Raw genomic sequence first — 23,329 nt, 5'->3', positions numbered from 1 at the left:
ACTCTGATTGGTCCAAAAGGGCAGAATCATTTGCATAACGGGGCCTAATACATGCATTTATTGTATGATTTGTTTGAACACAGGGTGAGGTGTTTCTAGAGACGTGCAGAGGAAAGCAAACATTTACATACATTCACCATTATTGGTAAATTCATAAATCACCCAACACTCAAAACTCCATTCCAATCCTCATAACTTTTATAAGTAGCCTACATTTAGAGACCTATGATAATGCATGACAGTAAAGAACACATCAATGTGTGAAAACCAGCCTGATCTCATGAAAATTATGTAAATGTGGCAACATATTTGCTAAATAATTTTATGTGGTTCATTATATGTATTGTGTCAGTTTGAGGTGGAATGTCCACTGTGTGGAGCTACAAGCGAGTTAAATGATCTCCCAAACAGATGAGGTTTGTAGGGTTAATGCTCTTATCAAGTTTCAAATAAAATTACTTCCCTACCCTAAACCCCTTGACATAAACAATAGTTTCGTAAAAGCAAATGTGACATAAAAACAGATGAGATTTTTAAGGTAAATGCAAGTTTAAAATAAACTAAACCTACCCTTCCCTAAGCCTAATCAGTAGAGTCATAAAAAGAATGCAATTGCTAAAGGAACCACATAATGTTTGTGGTGCTTCTCTGACACTTTCGGCTCACATGTCAACTCGCGTGCTCTTCAGGATTCGGATTCTTCAGGAAATGTAACACTCTATCAGTTAAGCAACAGCGCAATTTGATGACGCTTGAACAAGCTTGTAAATGTAAATATGTAATGTTATGTAATGGAAACGCTGAAATGTATCGCCTTACAAGTTATGCACTCTTGTAAAAGTGATCAGATGTTGTAAGATAGCATTGTAAGTGGAACAAGGCGAAAAGTAAGTGTTTATGAACTGATAGTGTACCGTTTTACTCGTGATTTGTGTAAAATGAATAGGTGTCGTTGTTGTGGTGCCTGTAGTGTTTGTTTCACCAGGAATGTGCCGTGATACGTACAACGAGCCACGGAAAAACATGTTGAAAAAATTTATGTATAGTAACATGATTCTATGAAACCAGGTTGGAGAAAACATTGCTACTGAGCAGCTCAATTTCATGGACCATAATGAAAACATGTTTTCTTGGTCTAATTGATGAAAAAAGAAAAAAGTGCAGTTATTACCTGTCTCTGTTTTCACATGTGGTGGTTTTAAAAAGAAAAAACAGAAAACAAAGGTTAATAATTGTTCAAATAACAGAAAAAAGTGAGAAATGCTTGCTCTACCATCTAGTCCAAGCAATAACTTGGAACAACACACAATCAACAACCAAAGCATTACATGCAATCTATCAGAGTTTGAGTAACAAATATTCAATATTCATCATCAATGGATGTGTTTTCCAAAAAAAGTGGAAGGTGACTAGAAAGTGCTGCTCTGGGCTTCACTTTCTGTGGTCAAAGAGAGCTCCCTGTCACTGAATGAGGAAATAGGACTAAACTGAAGAGCGGTATTAGCCATATGTCACTCAGCAGGCTCAAGTTTTCTGTTCTCATGCAGTAAATGGCGCCAAATCCATGAAATTGTAGCATTAAAAAGTAGAAAATTGTAGGGTTACAGGCAGAGTGCAAATTATACAACTATACATTTGTATTTAAAACTATTTAAAGGAAATTGTATTGATTATTTTGTAGTGCAGTCTGTTGAGGTTCGTCTCACATTACCCATAATGGCTAGGGTGACCTTTGCACATATTGTCAGGATCCTGACACTCTTGTTCTGCATCTGTGTTGTGTTTCATTTTTTGTCTCTGTGTGAGCGCAGCGCTTCGGGTTGTGGTTTCCCTGCCGTGCGCTCTTCAGTCTGCCTTGTGTTTCATGTTTGGAGCATGGGGTCTGGATCCTGACTCACCTGTCTGGTTCGGTTCAGTTCTGGTGTCGGGATCCAGATACTCATGCTCTATGTCTTGTCTTTTATTGGCATGAGTGCATTGCTCTTATGTCATCTTGGCGGCATGCATTCATGTCAGTTGTCTGTGTCTGTCTCGCGCATCCGTGTCGCAAACCGTTTTCACATTGTGCTGGGGTTCGGTCACTTCTGTCATAGATGTCGGTTTTATTTGTGGCCGAACTCTTGCACAGGTGACTTGTTTCGTTTTGTCGCCTGTTGTGTGCATTGCGTGGTGTTTGCCTCGTGATGTATGCTCAGGCTTTGTCTAGTGTGAGAGTGCATGGCATTGATTTGTAGGCATTGCCATGCATTCTCTCGTCCTGTTGGTCGGTTGGCATGTGCGCATGTTGCCTTATTGTCTTGACGATATGCGCCCCTGCCGTTCGGGTGTTTGTGTTTTGTGAGTGCACGTGGCTTTGTTTTGTCTCTGTTTTGCCTCGTGTCTCTCAGTCCTGCCTCATTTTGTAGTAAAATCATAGTAACCACAAAACTAAAACATGGTTACTATATTAACACCATATTACTGTAGTAACACCATGGTTAATTGCATTAAAACTATCGCTTCTGCCAAAAAAAAACATGGTTACTGCAATATTACTATAGTAAACCATGGTTAATTTTACCCAGATTAAACATTTTTCAAAACTCCCCAGCCGTCACTGTGACCAAATCACTTCGAGGAAATGAACCTTTATGGTAATTTTTATTAATTATTATTAATAGTAAGGAAATATTAAGAGTGGAGACAGGAAAAAGGATGTGGAAAAACTAGGGCGAAGAGGGAATCGAACCCGGGTTGTCCATATGAGAAAAACACATCAATACTATCTTTACTCACTACTAGGGGTGGAAAAATCATTGATGTGCATCGATCTATCAAAGAAATTTTGATGCATCGATTATGAAATTTAAGAATCGATTATCATTAAATATTATTACACAATGTGTCCATCTCATATTACATGAACCTTCTTGCAGCAGACACGGAGCGGAGCACACAAGATTAAAAGGAAAGGAAGCGCACTTTGAAATGAAAGTTTATGCAGCCGATTTCACCCTGCAAACCTACATAAGATAAAATGAATGGATGGATGGATAGATTGATGGATACATAGATAGGTAGATAGACGGATGGATACTGCCGAGTTCGGCTTTCTGTGTCATTCAAAAATGTTTGCATACATTTGACCAATGTAAAGTTGTTGCCTTCTTCCCCGATTATGATATATTATATTAATATTGCTTATATCTCCATAAAATGTGTAATTTCTCCATTAAAGAGTTTAACCACGAATAGAACTTTGCTTAAATAAATGTGACTGGTGGGCAAACATTATCTGTGAATGAAAACACACTCATTAATTCATTCTCTTTATAGTGAATGCAACAGATAGGGGACGATTTCAGACTGTTCAGGGAACTAACCTGTTGATTACAGTCACCTGTGATTGGTCAAAAACACGCGTCAGCCGCGAAAAGATAAAACATTTTTATCTTTCGCAGTGTATGTGTGAAAATGCAATTGAATTCTCGTGAACAGGCTTGGCAAGCGGAGGCGTCTCCGTTTAGCCGCCTGGTGTCTCTTTCCCCATCCCAAAATGAATAGGGAACTCAGGGTTACCACATACTGTCACACCCCTACTCACTACGCCATTGAGTGCAAGTAGCCACGCTGTGTGGCAGGTGCTATTTACACCTAGTGCAAATAGTCACTCATATACAAAATATTTTGAAAAATGTATGAACTTCATGCAATTATTATTCCTGCAACAACTTAATGACAATTAGACAGTGGTGCATAATGGACTGCAGCAGAACAGCAACAAGGACTTGTCCCCCTCAAAGTATATTATGGTTACGGCCCCGGTTATAATGCTTGCAGGCATGTGAATGTGTTTTTGCAATCAGATGGCAACCAGCTTCATTGGAGATGTAAACAAATGAGGAAAAACAGAGAGAAAAGTGTTTTTTTTTTTTTTCAAAAACACAGCACCAGAAGGAGAATTTTGCTAAGCTTCCTGAGTGTGTGCTCAGATTTATATGTTTAATGTGTAAGATTAAACAACTTAAGAAAACTATCCTGAAAACCTGAGCTCATGAAATAACAGCACAAAATGAAAATACTGAAGTATTAGCTACTTTTTAGAAGGAACACTGTTGTGAATTTAGACAGTTTAGGATATTTCATTGCTCGTCTCGTCTTTATCACTGAAAAGAAAAAAAAAAAAAACTTCAGCAACAAAATGTGCCCATTCACAGACTTTTAATGTAATTTTTTGGGTTACTGAAACATCAGAAAACCCTGTTAAAACTTATATGTAGTGTATATGAACTGCCTTTGTGGGGATTTAAGCCTTAATTAGGTGAGTTGGACCCCCCCCCCCCCCAAAAAAAATTGACAATAGAGGGAGAGGAAGAGACAAAAAAGAAAGACAGGTAGGGGAAAGCCTACCTTCCATTGTTGCATCCCACCCCCCACACACGGATGTTGATTATGGGTTGGCAATGGATGAGGCTGTGGTCCACAGGGTCCATTAAGCTGAGAGTGTCCTTCTTGAGTACCATCATCATATCCTGACCCTGAACACACACACATACGCATGCTTTGAGTGCTTAACATAACCCTCAGCAAGGCTAACTGCAGCAGCCAGACACCATGTGTTTAATAGGGGCCTTAAGCCCCTGCAACAGGGAGGATTTTACCCCAAATAATATCCTTTCACTTATTGGACAGTTATTGAATTTTTTATTTTATTATATATAATCACATTGAACAAAATTGAAAATGACAAATAAGTATTTTATCTAAAAATAACTGATAATTTTTGAAGTTATTCATTAGCTACATAAATTTGCAACATTTTAAATATATTAAATATTAGATCAAACTTAGGCATTACACACAATGATCTCTTGGATCAGGAATATTTTGCAGTGCATAGTGACAAACAGGTGTTTAGGAAATTGCTGTGGTAGTTTTTGATGCTATTTAGTGTTTTGGGAGAAATGAAATCAAAGGAGCCTTTTACCCTGGGGAGCCTTTAGCCCATTGTACCCTGCATGCTACTGGTAATACACTCAGCACAGTATATAGCAGCATTGCCTGGTCTATCTCACCATCACTTGTGCTATTAAAGGCCTTCAACTCTACTGCCATTATGCCTGGCTTATTTCATTCAATGGACCTCCAAGGACATTTCCAGAGTCACGTCTAGAAGCCCAGGCTGTTCTCACCTCTCCCCAGGCGCCCACTGCATCCCGGCCCTCTGCTTTACTGTGAGAGAGCTGCTGGATGCAGTTGTTCACCACCAGACTGCTCTTGCCAGGGGTCAGTTCCTCTTCCGGAATCTCCACCCAGCCCAGCGAGCGCACAGCAAAACACTGAAAGAGAGATGAAGAGATTGTCCAGACACTACTGACACCCTAGTATCTTATTATTCTGGACAAAATCCACTACAGTAATTAACTGGGAGGATTAATTATATTGACCTATATTGTAAATATATGTATATATATATATATATATATATATATATAGAGAGAGAGAGAGAGAGAGAGAGAGAGAGAGAGAGAGAGAGAGAGAGAGAGTACACTTTCAAACTTCAAAGTGTCTTGCTCAAGGGCACAATGGTGATAACTCATGGCTCACTGCTTGCAGGAATCGAACCAGCACCCTTTTACGTACTCGCCCTGAAATGCTTTGAACAGACCATTATGTATCACCCTGTCTCGGATCGTTTTCAACAGGCTCTATAAAGATGTGCCTTTATATTGCATCTCTTTTGCTTTTTAGAGGTCATAGCCGACCCTCCCCCCACCTCCTATAAACAGTTACATTACTAACACACACATCCATACACATATGCACACACACTCATAAATAAACATGCCCTGATCGATGCTCCACTACAAATCTTCCCTTTTAATCCGACCAGGATGCACTCTGCATTTGTTTTATGTGTACTATTTGTGGGACATGGTAATTCATTGCACAGAATACAGTGATAAATTGAACAACAACTGAATGATATTAGGGCAACACACAGCAGGACTGTACCTTGGAGTCGGGGTCCATGTTGGCAAAAAAATACTCTTCCTGCCAGAAGGCCCTGTGGCACAGCAAGACAGCACCTCATTATGCATATGACTCATCATGGAAACACACAATTAAATACTGTGCTCATTTCAAAAATAGGAGAAAACATTAGGAGTACAAAAATAGGAGTACAAATTAAGTTCACAGATGCTGAACATTTGGTTATTTTTAGTTTGGTGTTCTACTGGAAGCATTTAAAATGCACTGAAATACCGTATTACCAGTCCGATTTTTACAAAGTCTGAATAACAGACCTAGAAAATGTGATTGTAGCTTGGCTTTGTTGGTTGTTTGTCTTTTAAACACAGTGTAGTTACTATAATTATTGACCCTCAGAGGTTGCACTGTCATAGTATATGTGCCCTTCAAGTACATTCAAAAACATCGTAATTACGAGATCCATGCACATGAATGACCCAGCAAAGCCATATTTACCAGTGGAAAACTCTGAATTCTTGATGATACCCACATGAAAGATAGTTAACAATTGAAAGTTAAGGATTTTGCTAAATCATTTCAATTTCAGTGATGTATTTTAATAATGTAAATACAAAGACTTACCGTTCACAGTTTGCTTTATGTAAAAAGCAAATTGTTGAGATTTCTTTATGTAAAAAGTTAATTGTTGAGATTTCTCCAAAAACTCTAGAGGAGCCAAAAATACAAGAATTTTTTTTTTCTCAGGTGAAAAATCTGAGAAGCAGAAGATAGTTCAACCTCCTTAACATCTCCTTTTGTGATTATCGTTTACGGGTGAATATCCCTTTGAGAAAATGTTTCAATTTGCTCTCCATTTAAATCACTGCTATCTAGGACAATCAAGTAAGAAACTAAAGATATTGTGATTTTTCTGTATGGGCTCTTATAAATAAGAAAGAGGAAATGCAAATACTTTGTGACATTGAATCACATGCAATAAAATACACATAAGACTTCCCAATTTATTTTATTCTGCTTGAGTGTATAAACTGTGCTCTTTAAAAATTTAACGTGACAGAGCCTAATAGAAGTTTGCGTTCTTGTTATGCTGCCTCAAGGTGCTGACAAATAAGTGAGGGTAATAACATTCCTTGCAGCTGTCAACAATCCCCAAACAATTTAGCAACACCCAATCTCAGCTCTCCGAACAAAGTCAGTAGAAAGGTGAGTCAATGACAAACCTGACATTTATTAAAGGCATATTCAATCCGGTCCAGTCTTTTTAATGAATGTACATACAGTAACAGTATCAGTATTTCATCCTTCACAGACAAAGACTGTGTTTAGCACTACACACTGGTCTGGAGAAACTCCTTTCAGTGAATTCCCCAGGTGAGTTCTTGCTTTTGTTCAAGCATTAATGTGACCGGGACCTCATGACCTGATATCAGAAAGTTTGGAGCTTAGCCAAAGGCAAAATGGCCTGTTTTATTGTCTGTTCCCTATACTGTAGTTTTAGAGGCCACACCTGACTGGCTGTCTGAAGCATGGCCTCTTTTGTCATTTCCATTGGCATCCAGTGGAGAAGACATCTGTTCACAGGAAAGCCAGGTGGGTTATAATCTAGGCCGTAACCATGTCTTGAATATAGGGGGGACCAACCATTTTGGGGGTGGGTGGTCACGGGTGTTGAGGTCACAAATATAATGGTCCTCTTTGGTCCTTTAATATAGTATTGGTGCTGAATGCAATCATTTTCTGAATAAAGGCTTGAAATTCGATAAAGGCCCAAAATTGTATAATTTTAGGTTTTAAAAGAAGTACATACAGTACAAGACAAACACTGTGTCTGCATTGCTAGCAATTCGCCTGTTTCAGTCACCTTTTCTTTCTTTTTTGTGCTGTCTCAAAGAAAAGATGAATATAATTTGAATTTCTTTTAATCATTGATGTATCTGTAAAATGACATGACTGTGTCAGCTGGCTAGCAAAAAGAAAATGCACAAAATTATTTACTGCCCTCAAGTTGTCCCTCATTGTTTTTTCTCCCAGTATACTCTTAACACAATCTTTTCTTCAAGAATCCTAACGCTGCTCTTTTCCATTCAAAAACAGTTCATATTGACCACTGCTGCCAAGGTCCAAAGAGGAAAAAAATCATTATAAAAATACCATAAAAGTAGTCCATACAACACAAGCTGTTGTGTGGCCCCAGAAAGCTTGGAATATAGTGCATTTGTCGTATGGAATACTGTTATGATGTCATTATACTGAACCTTTAATAGTGCTTTATATTATTTGTCCTTTTTAAAGCTTGACAGCTCCTGCTCACTATAAACTGTTATTCTATAGAATAGAGCTGCTTAAAATATCTATTTTTATGTTCTAAGAAAAAACCAGTGTATGGTTTTTGAACAACATAAGTGTGAGTAAATGAGTGAGTAAAAGTACATTTTCCATTTTTAGGTGAACTACTCCTTTAACTGGTGGATCATCCTCAAAATAAAATGGTCTCTTTTAAAAGAAGACTCTTAGGAGATGCTGTACAAAATTCAGAATTGATTAAAGACAAATAAATTATTTAGAAAATCTTAAATTGATTTTAAATTATTAACTAATAATATTTGCATTAAGAATATATGTCACTGTCCTTGAGCACAGTAGAAGTCACAAGTCAGGACTTAACCATGTTCTAGTTCTAATCTAATGGGTGATAATGCTCTAATTTGTGTTTTTTTTTTATAGATAATTTTCTTAGACAATGTCAAGAGAATTGTCTAAAAAGCTACTTCAAAAGCTTGCCAGATTACCACATTCATTTAATTCCTTTACAATATACACACATTCGCTCTTTGTCTTAAGCATGGTTCGCTGAAAACTGCTCCGTTAATGTTTTCACATTCACAGTTATGAATGACATACAAATCACGTACTGTACGTGACATATCGTCACGTAATTTTGCCAAATGGTGAATATAGTTTGCACCCTTGGAAACGAATGTCGGTCAGTACAACATTTCAATCATATAACAGTGGTCAAATATTTCATGTTTAGTTAGATACTTACATCTCATATGACACAAACACTCTTAACCTCAACTGCTGCTTGCTGATGCGTGGCACTGGAATAAACCACGAGGTTCCCGCTTAGTGTCTTAAATTTGAGTCCCGCCTTCATTGATTTGATATCTCATGATATTGACGAGCAGTGTTAGACCACTGAGCGCAGTAAAAATTAAACTTTTTTTAAACCATTATGTTATTCCTGCAACAATTTTATGACGATTAGACAGCAGTGCATAATGGACTGCAGCAGAACAGCAACAAGGATATAAATTATTGGGGGGGACAATCTGGCCATATCTGATTATTGGGGGTACTTGTCTCCCTCAAAGTATAGGCTATTGTGGTCACGGCCCTGGTTATAATGCTTGCAGGCATGTGAATGTGTTTTTGCAATCAGATGGCAACCAGCTTCATTGGAGATGTAAACAAATGAGGAAAAACAGAGAGAATTTCTTTTTTTTGTTATTTTTTTTTTTAATCAAACACATACCTATAAATCATAAATCCAAAGAAACTGAACATTTGGAGTGGTCTCTTAATTTTTTCCAGAGCTGTATAACAGTCTTTGGATCCTGGTTGAGATATCTGAAATACTGGACTCTGGAATACTTAATAGGTCAATCACAGCATTCTGGTGAACTGTATAATTGACCATTGTCCGAGGCAAACATTTTCCTACATAGCTGTGCTAGTTTCATAGCTGTGTCCCAAATGACACACTATACGTTGTGCATTCACACTATGCATTTGGCTATCTAGTGTATGAATTTCTAAAGTTTAGTATTGTTCCAAATAGAAGATTTTTTCTGATTAACAGTTTTTATTGATACATACAATTAACAAAGAAAAGCAAAATATATATTCACAGAATCAACATTTAACCCCAACTATTACCCCTCCCCCTCCCAATCCCCAGCCCCACCCTGACCCTCAACAAACATCCCTGTGGTCACACATGAGTATACACATACACACACACACACACACACACACACAAAGATTTTTACACATCCTGTGAAGCATCATTGTTGCTCTAGGGGGCTTGCACACTTTTGCTTCACTATGATCAAGGACTGAGTCCATCAAAAGATTAAAGTCTCCTCCCAATATAATATCATGAGGGGTGTCAGCGGCTTGCAACATCTCTTCAAGATCTATAAAAAAGCCCTGATCATCAATGTTAGGTGCATAAATATTAGCCCAAATAAGACTTTGCACCTGAATTTCTGCTAAAACAATAATGACTCTTCCTAATTTATCTTTAATCTGTTGAGACATTTGAATTGTAGATGTTTACTTATCAGTGTAATGACTCCCCTGCTCTTACTTGAGCCAGCACTAAAGAAAACATGTCCACCCCATTTCTTCCCAATTTTTCCCTGCGGGGAAAGATGTGTTTCTTGAAGAAACACTATATCATATTTCTTATGCTTAAGAAGAGAAATAACCTTCCTTCTTTTTATGGGATGCCCCAACCCATTCACATTCCACATGGAGTGAGACAATCCACTCATATTAACATTTGACATTTTGACATTTGAGAAAAAATAGATTGTGTGTCAAAAACAAAATTATAAAGACCACATTCCAACATTAGTGCAACAATCAAACCCCAAACTTCCCCCAGAACCAAACGAACAGAAAAAACATGCGCATTAACTGGCGTCCATCCCTCAAACTCAAACAGTTCCAGGTACGCCTACGAGAGCCCCGTGACAACTTTGCTGTCGGATTGCTCAAGTCCAATATTTCTATACAAATGTTGTAAGACAGAATTACACAAACAAAAGATAATCTATAAAACAAACTCCAGCCAATAGGCGGAATAAACACAAAGAGCATGTAGATTCATCCACAGAACGGTCCCTAGGGTGTGTTACTCAACAAAACAAACTCCAACCGCTAGGCAGAACCAGCACAAAAAGAAAAAAAAAAAGGCACTCAGTTTCCTCAAACAGTCAAGTTAATGTTTAGTGAGTCGGTCCACTCGGCTGCAACGTGAGTACCACAAAATAACTTACTCACTCCATTGACTTTAAGAATGACATCGTTTGCTGTGGGCATGTGAATGTTTTACGGCCATCCTTAGCATCTATCGGGAATATCAGTGCAAAAAGCGACCTTCCATTGATGTAAAAGTTTCTTGCATTCCTTGAATCGATCACATTTCTCTCTTGTCGAATTCGCAAAGTCTGGGAACAAGAAAATGCTGTGGTTTTTCCAAGAAAGCCTTCCTTTACTCCTCGCCTCGTGAAACACATGATCTTTATCGGGTGATCTCAGAAATTTTGCCAGAATTGATCGGGGCCTGTCTATCTCAGCGGATCGCTGAGCCGGAACCCTGTGAGCTCGCTCGATTTCCAGCTTATGGTCCGTTATGTCAAGCAGATTCGGAAAGATCCCGTCAAAGAATTTCACCATAACCTGACCCTCTTCAGTCTCAGGAATTCTGACAATACAGACGTTATTCCACCGGCTACGTTCTCCATGTCCTCCAACTTCTCCCAGACATGCTCCAAATCCACCTTGGTCGCTAGCGGATTAGCAGATAATTCCCTCTCCGATGACACCAGATAATCAATCCGTTTCTCAACATCCCCCACTCTTGTGACCACATCAGTAAATTTTGCCTCCATGGCCATGATAGATTGACGTATTACAGCACGATCCTCCAAGTCAGCACTGACCTTCATCAGCATTGCCAACATGTTCAACATCTTTCGCCGAATTTCCCTCATCTCTCCAACCAAATCGACTCCCTGGCTCGGGGCCTTCTTGAGGGTGTCAGCTTGACCCTCCTACATTTACACACTTATTATGGTGGGATTAGCTTCAGCGATAGCTCACCTTATAGGGTGCTGGAATTTGGAATCAGAAGACTGCGGTTTGAGCCCAGCCAGGGACTTTGTTCACCTCTCATTTGTCTTTTAGGACACTATTGCTTAGGTTTAGGCTAAAGTGTTAGGTTAGGGAAGTACATTTTACTAATTAAAACTTCCATCTAAAATTCACTTTAAGAACCTTGTATAATTACAATATAATTTCACTTGTTTTTGGTGCCCTCCACTGGACATTTCTTTGGGAAACTCCAGCCAAAAGTGCAATACACCATGTCATTTTTGTTTGCTATAATGTTGCTATGGTCACGTAAATTTCATGAGATCAGGCTGCCCACATTCACCTTTAATTACAACTATTTTTTCAGGCCAGGTTCGCGGCCAGGTAACCCCAACCCCTGAATGCATGAAGTGTCCAACATTCTGTTATTTCGGTTGAAGAAATACATCATTCGGGTACTCACAATACTTACACTATAAAATGGTGTAAAATAGCGCAAAAGTGTGCGGTTTTGGAAGCAGCTAAAGTCTCTCCGTCACTCTACAGTTTTTTCTCACATTTCTCAAAATTTCGCATTCATTTATTTGGTAAGTAGCCATGTAATATGCTGGATAATGCACAGTCAGTGGGCTATTGTTGCAAAATAAACCCCTGTAGGATGATACATCACACTGATTACCCTATCAGGATTTATTTTGCGATAATGATTAGCTGACTGACTATTAGTATTATCCGGACTCTGAAATAAAATTGTTCACAAATATTGCGTTACTCAAGTAGGCCACGTTCTTGAATCAGCATCCTTGGTTGGTCCTGAAACAACATTCCAATCAAACAACCGCTTGTTTTGAACCACTTTGAACTGAATCATCCCTTTAAGCTTCATGCAGTTTGGTTCATAAGTTGTTTAATGTCTAGGTTTATAGAAACATCTGTGGCTTGTGTTCAGCTGTACAGTGCAAATGTGATTCCCTCACCTTTCACTCAGAGAGGGCAGCGGGTTTTCAGTCAGTCTGTATCTTGATTCCTGTCTGCCATCTGCAACAGTCTGAGGAAATCAAGAGTGGAGATGTGGTGTCTAACATTAACACACACACACACACACACACACACACACACACCAGAGCATCTCACCTTGATCTGGCTGGCGGTGATGCCGTTAATGGTGTTTTGCTCCTCCTCTGCGCTGTATGAGGGATGCTGCCACTGTGTAGTGCCCGTGGGCACGTGCCAATAATAGGTGCCAGTGCTGTCACATATAGTGCGCCATCCTGGAGGCAGATCTGAGTCCAGCTCCAGACTCTGATCATTCCAGATGTTATCTGTAAAGACATTTGAAGAACCATCCGTAACTGTATATTGATACGTTATGATATGTTGCGAAATGTCGCACTTATCTCCACTATTCATAAAGACTGTGATGCTTATACTGTGTTGCCTATGGATTTAATATTGGATTAAAGTGTGTAACTGCATTAACATTAGTGTGTGAAAATACTTTCTTCTATCCCAGCTTAACATGGATAGACAACTAAGTAAGCTAATAGCAGGTTGATTCCCTGAAAAGTGTAACACTGTGACTCTGTGGTGCTTTTAAAACATTGCTTGGTTTGTTTGAGCATTCTGACCAGCCCAACATAGCAAAATTGACTCAACCAATGGTGTAAGTTGTTTTGCCAGTGGAACATGCCGATGGTTCGGGAAACCTATTTGAATAGTCATTATTTTTGCAATTCAGTTTGGTGACGTTAGTGGTGCATTACACACTTCATCTTTAATCTGTAACTTGATTAATATGTAATTCATATATAACGTGTTCCCCTGATTTCACATTAATTTATTCATGAGATGCTAACTTGAGGGCAGTGCACACTAATCCTGTCTTGTTAATGTGCCATCCTAAAATTCCCACCCAGAAACACAGAGCCAGCAGTCACACACACACACACACACACACACACACACACACACACTCAGTGAGGCATACACACCCTGAGGTCACTGGGCTCATATGTGCTCATGAGAGACAGCAGACACCCTTATCTGGCCACACGAGTCATGACATCCAGCCCAAACTGAGGTCAAAATTAAAAGCAGCTCTGTCTTATTAAACAAGGGCTGGTCAAACTGCTCATTTCCATTATCTCTATCTCTCTCAGACTTTCTTTCGCACAAACACACATTTTCATAGGAGAGAGAGAAAGAGAGAGAGAAAGAGAGAGAGAGAGAGAGAGAGAGACATCATATCATATCATATCATATCATATTCAAAAACATTACATTATTGTGTTAGATGAGTAAAGAATTGATAGGACTATACAAAAAGTGGCTTTACAAGTTAATATATTGTTTGCCTTATTTGTATGTCTTTAAACATAAGCATAACACTGGCCTACAGTCCACAGCAGTCCATTTTGCAATTGAGTCTGTCAGTCTGTAGACTTGGGCTGTTCTCACAGCTTGCATTCTAGTGTTTCATCTGTGCACACACGTCAGATGGACGCTTTATGTGCGTCTCACTGTGGTTGCATCGCGTTTCACTGGTTTTCAGTGTCTCCAGCCATAAATGGTGCTTTTTTTTGACGTTGTGTTAAGTTAAATGTAGTTTTCAACTAGGGCTCTGAATCGCTTAAAAAAAAAAAAAAAAAAAAAAAAAAAAAAAAAACATATCTAATTAATTGCACAGTTTTCTGTGATTAAATGTGATTAATCATGGAAATATAATCATAAATATGTTAACTTTATACTTTGTCTCAAAATACTTGCAAGAAATTGGTTGGTCAACATTTATTTAAATTATTTAAATATGTTTGTTGACATTTTTGCGGACAGGGTTACGTAATTAGACAAATTTTTCAAGTATAAATCTTTAATACAAGTATATGTGTACATGCCATAAAATCAGGGAACATTCTTTAATTAAAATTTGGGCTTAATCTTCTAGCATTTTCCAGTGGACTTTTTTAATAATAAGATCAAAAGAGTACATTACCAATGGATATGCAGACGTGTGTAGCTCCTGGAAATAAGGAGTAAATAAAGGAAGTAAGGAGAAAATAAAATCAAAGTAGGGTGCCCAATTGTACCCTAATATCACACAGTATGTAAACAAAGAATAGATGAATAAATGACTTATCAGAAATTATATCCTCTGCTGTATCAAGTTGCTTTAAAATGCAGCCGCTCATCATCAGAGTTGCGCTCTTCATCGCGTGTGTATAGCATGCCATCTTGCAAAAGCAATGGAAAATCAGTGAATCTGTCAAAACTTTTTTTTTTTTTAACCACTGATGGAACTGTTTACCATATTTGTACAGCTCATCCCAGGTAATTATTGTATGAATAGCGTGCTCGGCTAATCGGTGTGTCAGGAGCACAGCGCTTATGAGATGGGACAGAAAAACTGAACCTCTCGTGAGTTTCATCCGCATTACATAATCAGATAATATTTGTTTTGGATTTTAGTTGGTTCATTTAAAAGTAGACATTTCAAGGTTTCTATAAATATATTTATCATGTCTGTGCGACAATTATACGCTGAGTTTCGGTTCATTTTAGTGACGTGCTCCAGAAAAAGTTTACAGAGATAGAGGCAGCAGAAAGTGCATTCTGTTTGTTTTCTGTATTGTTCAAAAGCACAACATTTTGTTTTTATTGTGAGTGGACACAAATAAAAGTAGACCCTTTACAGTTTCGAATGATGCCTTCCTCTTATCTGTATGACCATAAATGATGGAGTATTTTAAGTCATTGCCATTGTTATAAGAAAAAAACCCAACTGAATGTGCCAGCACCTCCACTGACTCCAGAGGGTTAAACATTAAAAAACATATCTCGAGAACCCTGCATTCTGTTGTCTTTGAACAGCTGTTGGTTTGTTGCAAGGAGATCTAAAAAGTTTTGCTGCCTGCACAACTGCGCGTTGTCTGTACAGCTGGACTTGCACTGACTGACCCCTACTGGTATTTCAAGCTTGAATTGCTCCATTAGTAGGTAAATTCCTTATCACTGAAGTTATGTCACGAAGCATGCGGCTTTATTTTTATAGAATTTTATATAAAAGATACATGATCTGTCATACAATCTGACTTGTTTTTCTTGGCTAAACTTGAACTGTGAGGATAAAGTAGGTTAAATATGAATAATTTTCCCTAAAATTTGCTTTAATGTCAGCTGTTAATATTCTTAAAAACATCTCCCGTTTACATGGTGTTTTGATGAAGTACAGACAAAAGCAGTAGGCTAATGGCAGTGCAGCAAGCAGGAATGAGCAGCTGTGTCTTCTAAATTATATTTGATCTCTAGCCTGAGAGAATCATTTAACACAATGCATCTGGAGAGCCCTGACCACTCTCACAAATAACACAATGTAGGAGGCTTGAGGGGACATCTGGGGAAAAAGCAACAATATATCTCATCATGCATGTGTGTGTGTGTGTGTGTGTGTACATGTTTATACTGCATTGTGGGGACCAATTTTCCCCACAAGGATAGTAAAACCTGAGATCACCTACCTTGTGGGGCCTAGCCAGCGGTCTCCACGAGGGAAATGGCTTATTAAACATACTAAACGATGTTTTTTTGAAAGTGTAAAAATGCCAAAAGGTTTCTGTGAGGGTTAGGTTTAGGGGTAGGGTTACGGGATAGAAATTATCGTTAGATCTGTATAAAATCCATAAAATGCATGGAAGTCTATGGAGAGTCCTTACAATGATACAAAGTTTGTGTGTGAGTGTGGTGTGTACATGCAGTAAAGAACACAAGAACTGGGTCAGTAGTGACACGAGATTGCCTGGGCATGGGTACAACAGAGTTGCCTCTGACACTCAGCGAGGCAGAGAGAGAGACTCGTAATGACATTTTCTCATAATGATATTTCCAGAGTTTTCAAGTCCCTCTCCCTTCAAAAACAAAAATAAGACGAGCCTGAAAAGGACTGTAAAAACCAGCATATACTGACTAGTCAAACAAAACACACTGCAAAAGAATACCCAATATACACAGTCTTCAGCTCTGTCCACATAGCCAGCTCAGATATTAACTAATATTGAGCAAAAACCAAATGAGGCAGATTTAAATTGGTTTAAGTTGCATATAAAATTTGGCCTCATTAGTATTTATAGGAACTTGTACATGAAGTGTAGTTCTAGCACACATCCATTTCTTTACTTTTGGATAGACACAGAAACATACAATATCAACGTATGGACAGACACATATGTTTCATTCTGTTCTGCATTTCTAAACACTGGTTGGAATAGTTCAGCCCTCTATGAGAGCACACACTTTTATTTTATTCTTTTTGTCCTTTAATGTCACCATTAAAGACTGCAAAATAATTTTTAAAACTGTTATTCCAGTTATGGCCAGTCCTTAGAAAGAGGACAGAGGATTTATAAATATTTGTATATCTCTAAAGTTATACATAAATAAATGCATACATTTTAGAACCTGTCCAAACGTTGATTTCAAACATATTAGTGTCTACTCAAACATACAAAAATGTACATGTAGCCTACAATTATACTAATGAAATCACAGTGCAATATATTTGTGCATATGTAAAATGTCACAAAAATACATTTTCAGAAAGTGTGGAGGCATTAGAATTTACACTATAACGATTACAGAATTCTTTGAGTGGGAAGGAGAAATTGCTGTCACTCCACTCACATATTCTGTTCCAGAGAAGCTGTTTGTGTGTTGGTTGGCGACTTTTGGAACTATTTTCATTGGCAGAGAAATAAATATGTGAACTAACAGGCCAAATTTCGACTGAAATAAAGTTACTCGCTATGAACTAATATCTTATGGAACTTTGGTGTTCGGCCTGCAGCCTCTTGCCTATATGGCTGAACCACAGGGTTTACTGCTATTCAGTACAACAGTCTTGAGTGATTTTGTATAAATCACAGATGCTTGAATTATAACACCTCAAGATGGAGTCCAACAGCTTCTATAGATTCATCATAAGCCCTAAAAAGAATCACCTGGACTGTCTGCACCCTTTATCTCTTTGTTATGTCCATCATCGCAAATAAGTACTGGTGTCTTTGTGAGTGTTTGTGTGTCTCTTGTCATTCCCAGGGATCATCAATCATGTCCAGATAGAATGCCTCTCTTTTTCACCAGCCTCCCCTTTCCTCTGCTCCTGACAGGCCATAATAAGCAGACTTTGTTGCCATGACATTTTTAGTGTTTTTGGCTGGCTGGCTTTGCTATCAGCTGGCTGAAAATAAAGCACAAATGGAGAAAGGCTGAAGGAAGAAGAAAGGGTATTCTCAGCCTAAAGGCCTTGGCACAGTCACGTCAAAGTGCTTCTTGTTCTTTGCTCTTCACTCAGAGCCAAAAAGAAGTTCAAAACAGCTGAGCAACAACATAAGGTTTGCTAACGTTCAGATACCGGCAACGGTGCGGGGGAGGCCTTTAGAGATACATTAAAATATGAGGACACTTAGTGGGGCCTGGGTAGCTCAGCAAGTAAATACTCTGACTACCACACCTCGAGTCGCAAGTTCGAATCCAGGGCGTGCTGAGTGACTCCAGTCAGGCTTCCTAAGCAACCAATTGGCCCGGTTAATAGGGTGGGTAGAGTCACATTGGGTTAACCTCCTCGTGGTCACTATAATGTGGTTCTTGCTCTCGGTGGGGCGCGTGGTGAGTTGTGTGTGGATGCTGCAGAGAATAGCATGAAGCCTCCACACGCACTAGGTCTCCACATTTACGTGCAGAACAAGCCACATGATAAGATGCACGGATTGACAGTCTCAGACATGGAGGCAATTGAGATTCATCCTCCGCCACCCAGATTGAGGCGAGTCACTACGCCACCACGAGGACTTAGAGCGCATTGGGAATTGGGCATTCCAAATTGGGGAGAAAAGGGGAGGAAAAAAAAATAAAAAATATGAGGACGCTCAATGCTACATGAAAAATATCAACTAATGTGACATTAAAATGTGTTATTGATGCCTTCATGACTCATACTTTGAGTAGAATTCACACAAGATCGGTTAAAGAAGCTGTTTTAACTACTCAATGATGATTTAAAATAATATATATGCAGTAGTTAATGTGTTATTTGTAATGTTTACCTTTTGCATTAATGGAGCTAATGTGCTAACATGCTACACGTGGCCATTATATGCACCGATTACACTCTGTTATTGCAATTTATGATGACACTGAAACCTCGGTAAAGATGGTGTATACAAGAGTGTTAATGGGCTGAATTCAAATAATAGGCATATCTTACTTTGGGCAGATGTGTGAATGGCTTTTGGCTGCATATGGCACATGAGTGAATGGGCACCCAAAAATGAAAATTCTCTCATCATTTACTCACCCGCATGCCATCCCAGATGTGTATGACTTAATTTCTTCTGCAGAATACAAATTAAGATTTTTAGAAGAATATTTCTGCAGGTCCATACAATGCAAGTGAATGGGTGCCAAAAATGTTGAAGCTCCAAACAGCTCATAAAGGCATCATAAAAGTAATCCATACAACTCCAGTGTTTTAATCCATATTTTAAGAAGTGATATGATAGATGTGGGTGAGAAACAGATCAATATTTGAAGAGTTAGTTCACCAAAAAATTACTCTCATCATTTACTCACGCTTATGCCATCCCAGATGTGGATGACTTTCTTTCATCTGCTGAACACAAATGAAGATTTTTAGAAGAATTTCTCAGCTCTGTATGTCTATACAATGTAAGTGAATGGGTGCCAAAATTTTAAGCTCCAAAACCCACATAAGGGCAACATAAAAGTACTCTAGATGACTCTGGTGGTTAAATGCATATCTTCAGAAGTGATATGAAAGGTGTGGGGAGAAATAGATAAATATTTAAGTTTTTTTCACTATAAATTCTCCTCCCTGCTCAGTTAATAGGCACATTCCAATCTGTAGGGTCCATACACAGTGTTCACTGCTCCCTACTCACTGACCACGGGATATCTGTTGAAGTCCACTTCACTTGATAAAATTCGTTCATTTGGAATACCCTGCAACATCATCAAACACAGTCAACGCTTGAGTCGCGCTGATCACAGGGTTCAAGATGACACAAAATACTAGTGTAACACATGTATAAATAAATGTACTATAACCTTACATCCATGTATATACATTTATATAATGCATTCATGTGTATACTTATAAAAATGTATTGTTATACATTTAAATTAATATATTTTTCTAGACTTGTAACCCGTAGTTAAATAACTGTTGCTGATTAATTAAAAAAAAAAAAAATGTGATGTAATTATTTTATGTGTCTTCTTTATTTTATTAGTTTTCGTTATATGACCTACTGTCATGATAATGGATGTAACAGTCTCATCTTGTGCGCTTTGCACATGAGCACAACCGTACAGAAAGCACACCTGAGGTAAATTAAGCTTGATTTAAATGACAGCATCTCAAACTCCTTTAGTTTATTTGATTTTAGTGTTTATTTTAGCCACACTGCATCAGTACTCTGCTGGTTTGCAGTGACTGGTGGGTAAATTTCCCTCTCCACTTCCTGTGAAGTGATGTATAGTTGTACATGTATTCTCTAAGCCGTTTGAAGTGCCCTTCCATCTGAACATAAACATTTCCATCGGATTGGAATCTCCCTTAAGATGGCTGAATACCATGTGAAGTCCACTTCTGAGGACCCTAACGGTCGCTTCTAATCTTAACTTCACTTTCCCATTCTTCTTCTTCATTTTTGGTGATTCACATTCATTGTGCATATCGCCTACCAAACCTATCAGATCGTCTTTGAAGATATGGATTTAACCACTGGAGTCATATGGCTTACTTTAATGCTGCCTTTATGTGAATTTCGGAGCTTCAAAATTTTGGCACCCATTTGCTTGCATTGTGAGGGCCTACAGAGCTGAGATATTCTTCTAAAAATCTAAATTTCTGTTCTGTAGAACAAAAAACGTCATACACATCTGGGATGCCAGGAGGGTGAATAAATCCTGAGAGAATTTTCATTTTTGGGTTACTATCCCTTTAAGTCCTTTTTTTGCTAGAAATTCTCCTCCCTGCCCAATAGGGGGCGAGATATGCATGAAGAATGTGAATCACCAAAAACACAAGAAAACAAATGTGAAAGTAAAAGTTAAAGTGGAGATTGACAGAGCAAGGAGAAGAATTTTATAGTAAAAAGGATTTAAATATTGATCTGTTTCTCACCCACACCTATCATCGCTTCTGAAGACATTGATTTATCCACTGGATTACTTTTACGCTGAATTATGTGATTTTTGGAGTTTCAACATTTTGGTACACATTCACTTACATTGTATAGACCAAAAGAGCTGAGAAATTCTAAAAATCTCCATTTGTGTTCAGCAAATGAACGAAAGTCATACACATGGGATGGCATAAGGGTGAGTAAATTATGAGAGAATTTTCTTTTTTGGTGAACTATTCCTTTGTAGACTAATCAAACAAAAACAAAAAAAATCGCAAGACAAGTTCTTGGAAAATGTCTGCAAATGATCATACAGATGTAGGTAAATTTGCACAACCATCAATCCACGCATCTTATCACGTGGCTTGTTGAGTGTGTTACCACGGAGACCTAGCACGCATGGAGGCTTCACGCTATTCTCCGCGGCATCCACGCACAACACACCATGCGCCCTACCGTGAGCGAGAACCACATTATAGTGACCACGAGGAGGTTTACCCAATGTGACTCTACCCACCCTAGCAACCGGACCAATTGGTTGCTTAGGAAGCCTGACTGGAATCACTCAGCACGCCCTGGATTCAAACTTGCAACTCCAGGTGTGGTAGTCAGCATCTTTACTTGCTGAGCTACCCAGGCCCCCCTTTAAACTAGTTTAACTGGCAAGACTTCCTTGGTCAACCAGCTTCACCAGAAAGACCATGATGGTCGACCAACTTCACCAGCTTTGTTTAGTCTCAAATATATACCACAGAGGCCAGCATCAAACCTACACTAACTGGCATAAAGTTTCCTGCTTAATTTCAAGCTGGTCTAAACTGGTCTTTTCAGCAGGGTTGATGGCAAAAGGCAATTTTTTCATAACTGTAATATGTAGTTGCATATTGAAAGGCGATTGAAACACAGAGGCATTTTGATGTAAAAATATTTAATGATATTACACTAAGAAAGTGAATTGTTATATAGAAGGCATCACTCATTCTATCACTAATGGGCTTAAATTTGTGCTTAGTTCCTCTTCCAGGAAATAAAAAAGAACTTGACAACACTTGAGCTCTTGAGTTTACACTGAGCACTGCTTCAGATAACACTGATGCATAATTTACACACATTATTATGTACAATGCACCAAATAATATACTTCAGAAAAGCAAATCTCAAATGTGACAAGTCCCAGGTTTAAAGAAAAGGTTAAGAACTGTTGAGTGTACTAGTGTGAGAAAAGGGAAAAATCTAAGCCCACTTCTTGCTTTTAAGAGTCCTCCGATATTGGGAACTGGTATAACATCTATTATATCATAATGAAATATTAGCAATATGATGCTGGAGAAAAAAATGCTGGAATACAAGGCTAATTTTGCATGGTCATTAATGGAGAAAGATGCTTTTTGAAAACAGATGGTGTATTTAACCATCTACCAGCAGAGGCTAGCTGGACCATGCTATCCAGCCAAACCTTGACCCTTGGGGTGCGATACAGTTACAGTGAGAAACTGCCTAACTTCCTGTAATTGTGGTATCACAGTTTTATGCATGTAGGTGGTGCTGAAATTCCCATCATGCACCCACTTCCATCTCCAAGGCAGCATCATAAGGATGAAGCAATAACTACAGATGCCATGAGTGGGGGGTTGAGGAGAGGATGTATGTGAATTATTGATGATCTCTTGAGAAAACCTGCACTGCCTGATCATTGCTATAGGGACTATGTGTGTTTGTGAATGTGTAATTTGTGTATTTGGTATCAGAAACCTTCATTGTCAGCAAATAACTAAGTTGCACACAGCATTATCTTGTCAATATCAATTACGGGTTTTTTTTTTTCAATCCTAGTTTAATGTGCAGAGACTTTAAGTAAACTATACAGAACTATAAAACTATAAGTAAGCCATTTGTAGGTTGACTTGTGTAAAAAGAGTAAACACTTTCAGCATTGCTCTTTTGTTTTAGCATTCTGACAAGCCAGACACAGCAACACTGGGTCGACCAATGATGTGAGTTTGGGGATGGAGTTGTGTTTGGGAAACCTGTTTGAAAACAGTCATTGGGTGCTTCTCATTTCTTAAATTGTGCATCCTTGTTTCCTTGCTCCTCCGTCCTTGAGCCCGTGACCTGGAAACCGATCAAAATCTGTCATCATTAAGGACATATCAATTTTCTAAATGCACCACAAGGAGGCGAGGACAGAGGACGGAGGGAGATTCCCAAGGGCACTTGAGCGAGGAAGCACAGGAGCATCCTATGCGGAAGAATTTTTGGTCAAAGCATCTGACGCA

At 38.6% G+C, this 23,329-nt stretch overlaps 1 protein-coding gene across 1 annotated transcript in view; it reads right to left on the bottom strand.

Annotated features, from left to right (window-relative positions):
• Nucleotides 1-23,329, bottom strand: part of LOC127430392 (amyloid-beta A4 precursor protein-binding family B member 3-like) — a 41,681-nt gene that overhangs the window by 8,723 nt on the left and 9,629 nt on the right. Inside the window, exons 2-6 of the mRNA XM_051680116.1 lie at nt 12,991-13,178; nt 12,834-12,904; nt 5,995-6,046; nt 5,172-5,318; nt 4,390-4,517 (exon numbers count right to left, since the gene is read on the bottom strand). Coding sequence (XP_051536076.1) covers nt 4,390-4,517; nt 5,172-5,318; nt 5,995-6,046; nt 12,834-12,904; nt 12,991-13,178 — 586 coding nt within the window. The remainder of the gene's footprint in view (nt 1-4,389; nt 4,518-5,171; nt 5,319-5,994; nt 6,047-12,833; nt 12,905-12,990; nt 13,179-23,329) is intronic.

Source organism: Myxocyprinus asiaticus, chromosome 40 (assembly GCF_019703515.2).
Source record: "Myxocyprinus asiaticus isolate MX2 ecotype Aquarium Trade chromosome 40, UBuf_Myxa_2, whole genome shotgun sequence".
In the NCBI taxonomy this organism is placed as follows: Eukaryota; Metazoa; Chordata; class Actinopteri; order Cypriniformes; family Catostomidae; genus Myxocyprinus; species Myxocyprinus asiaticus.
The sequence above is the reverse complement of the archived record's forward strand: the minus strand, read 5'-3'. Positions and strand labels throughout refer to the sequence as shown.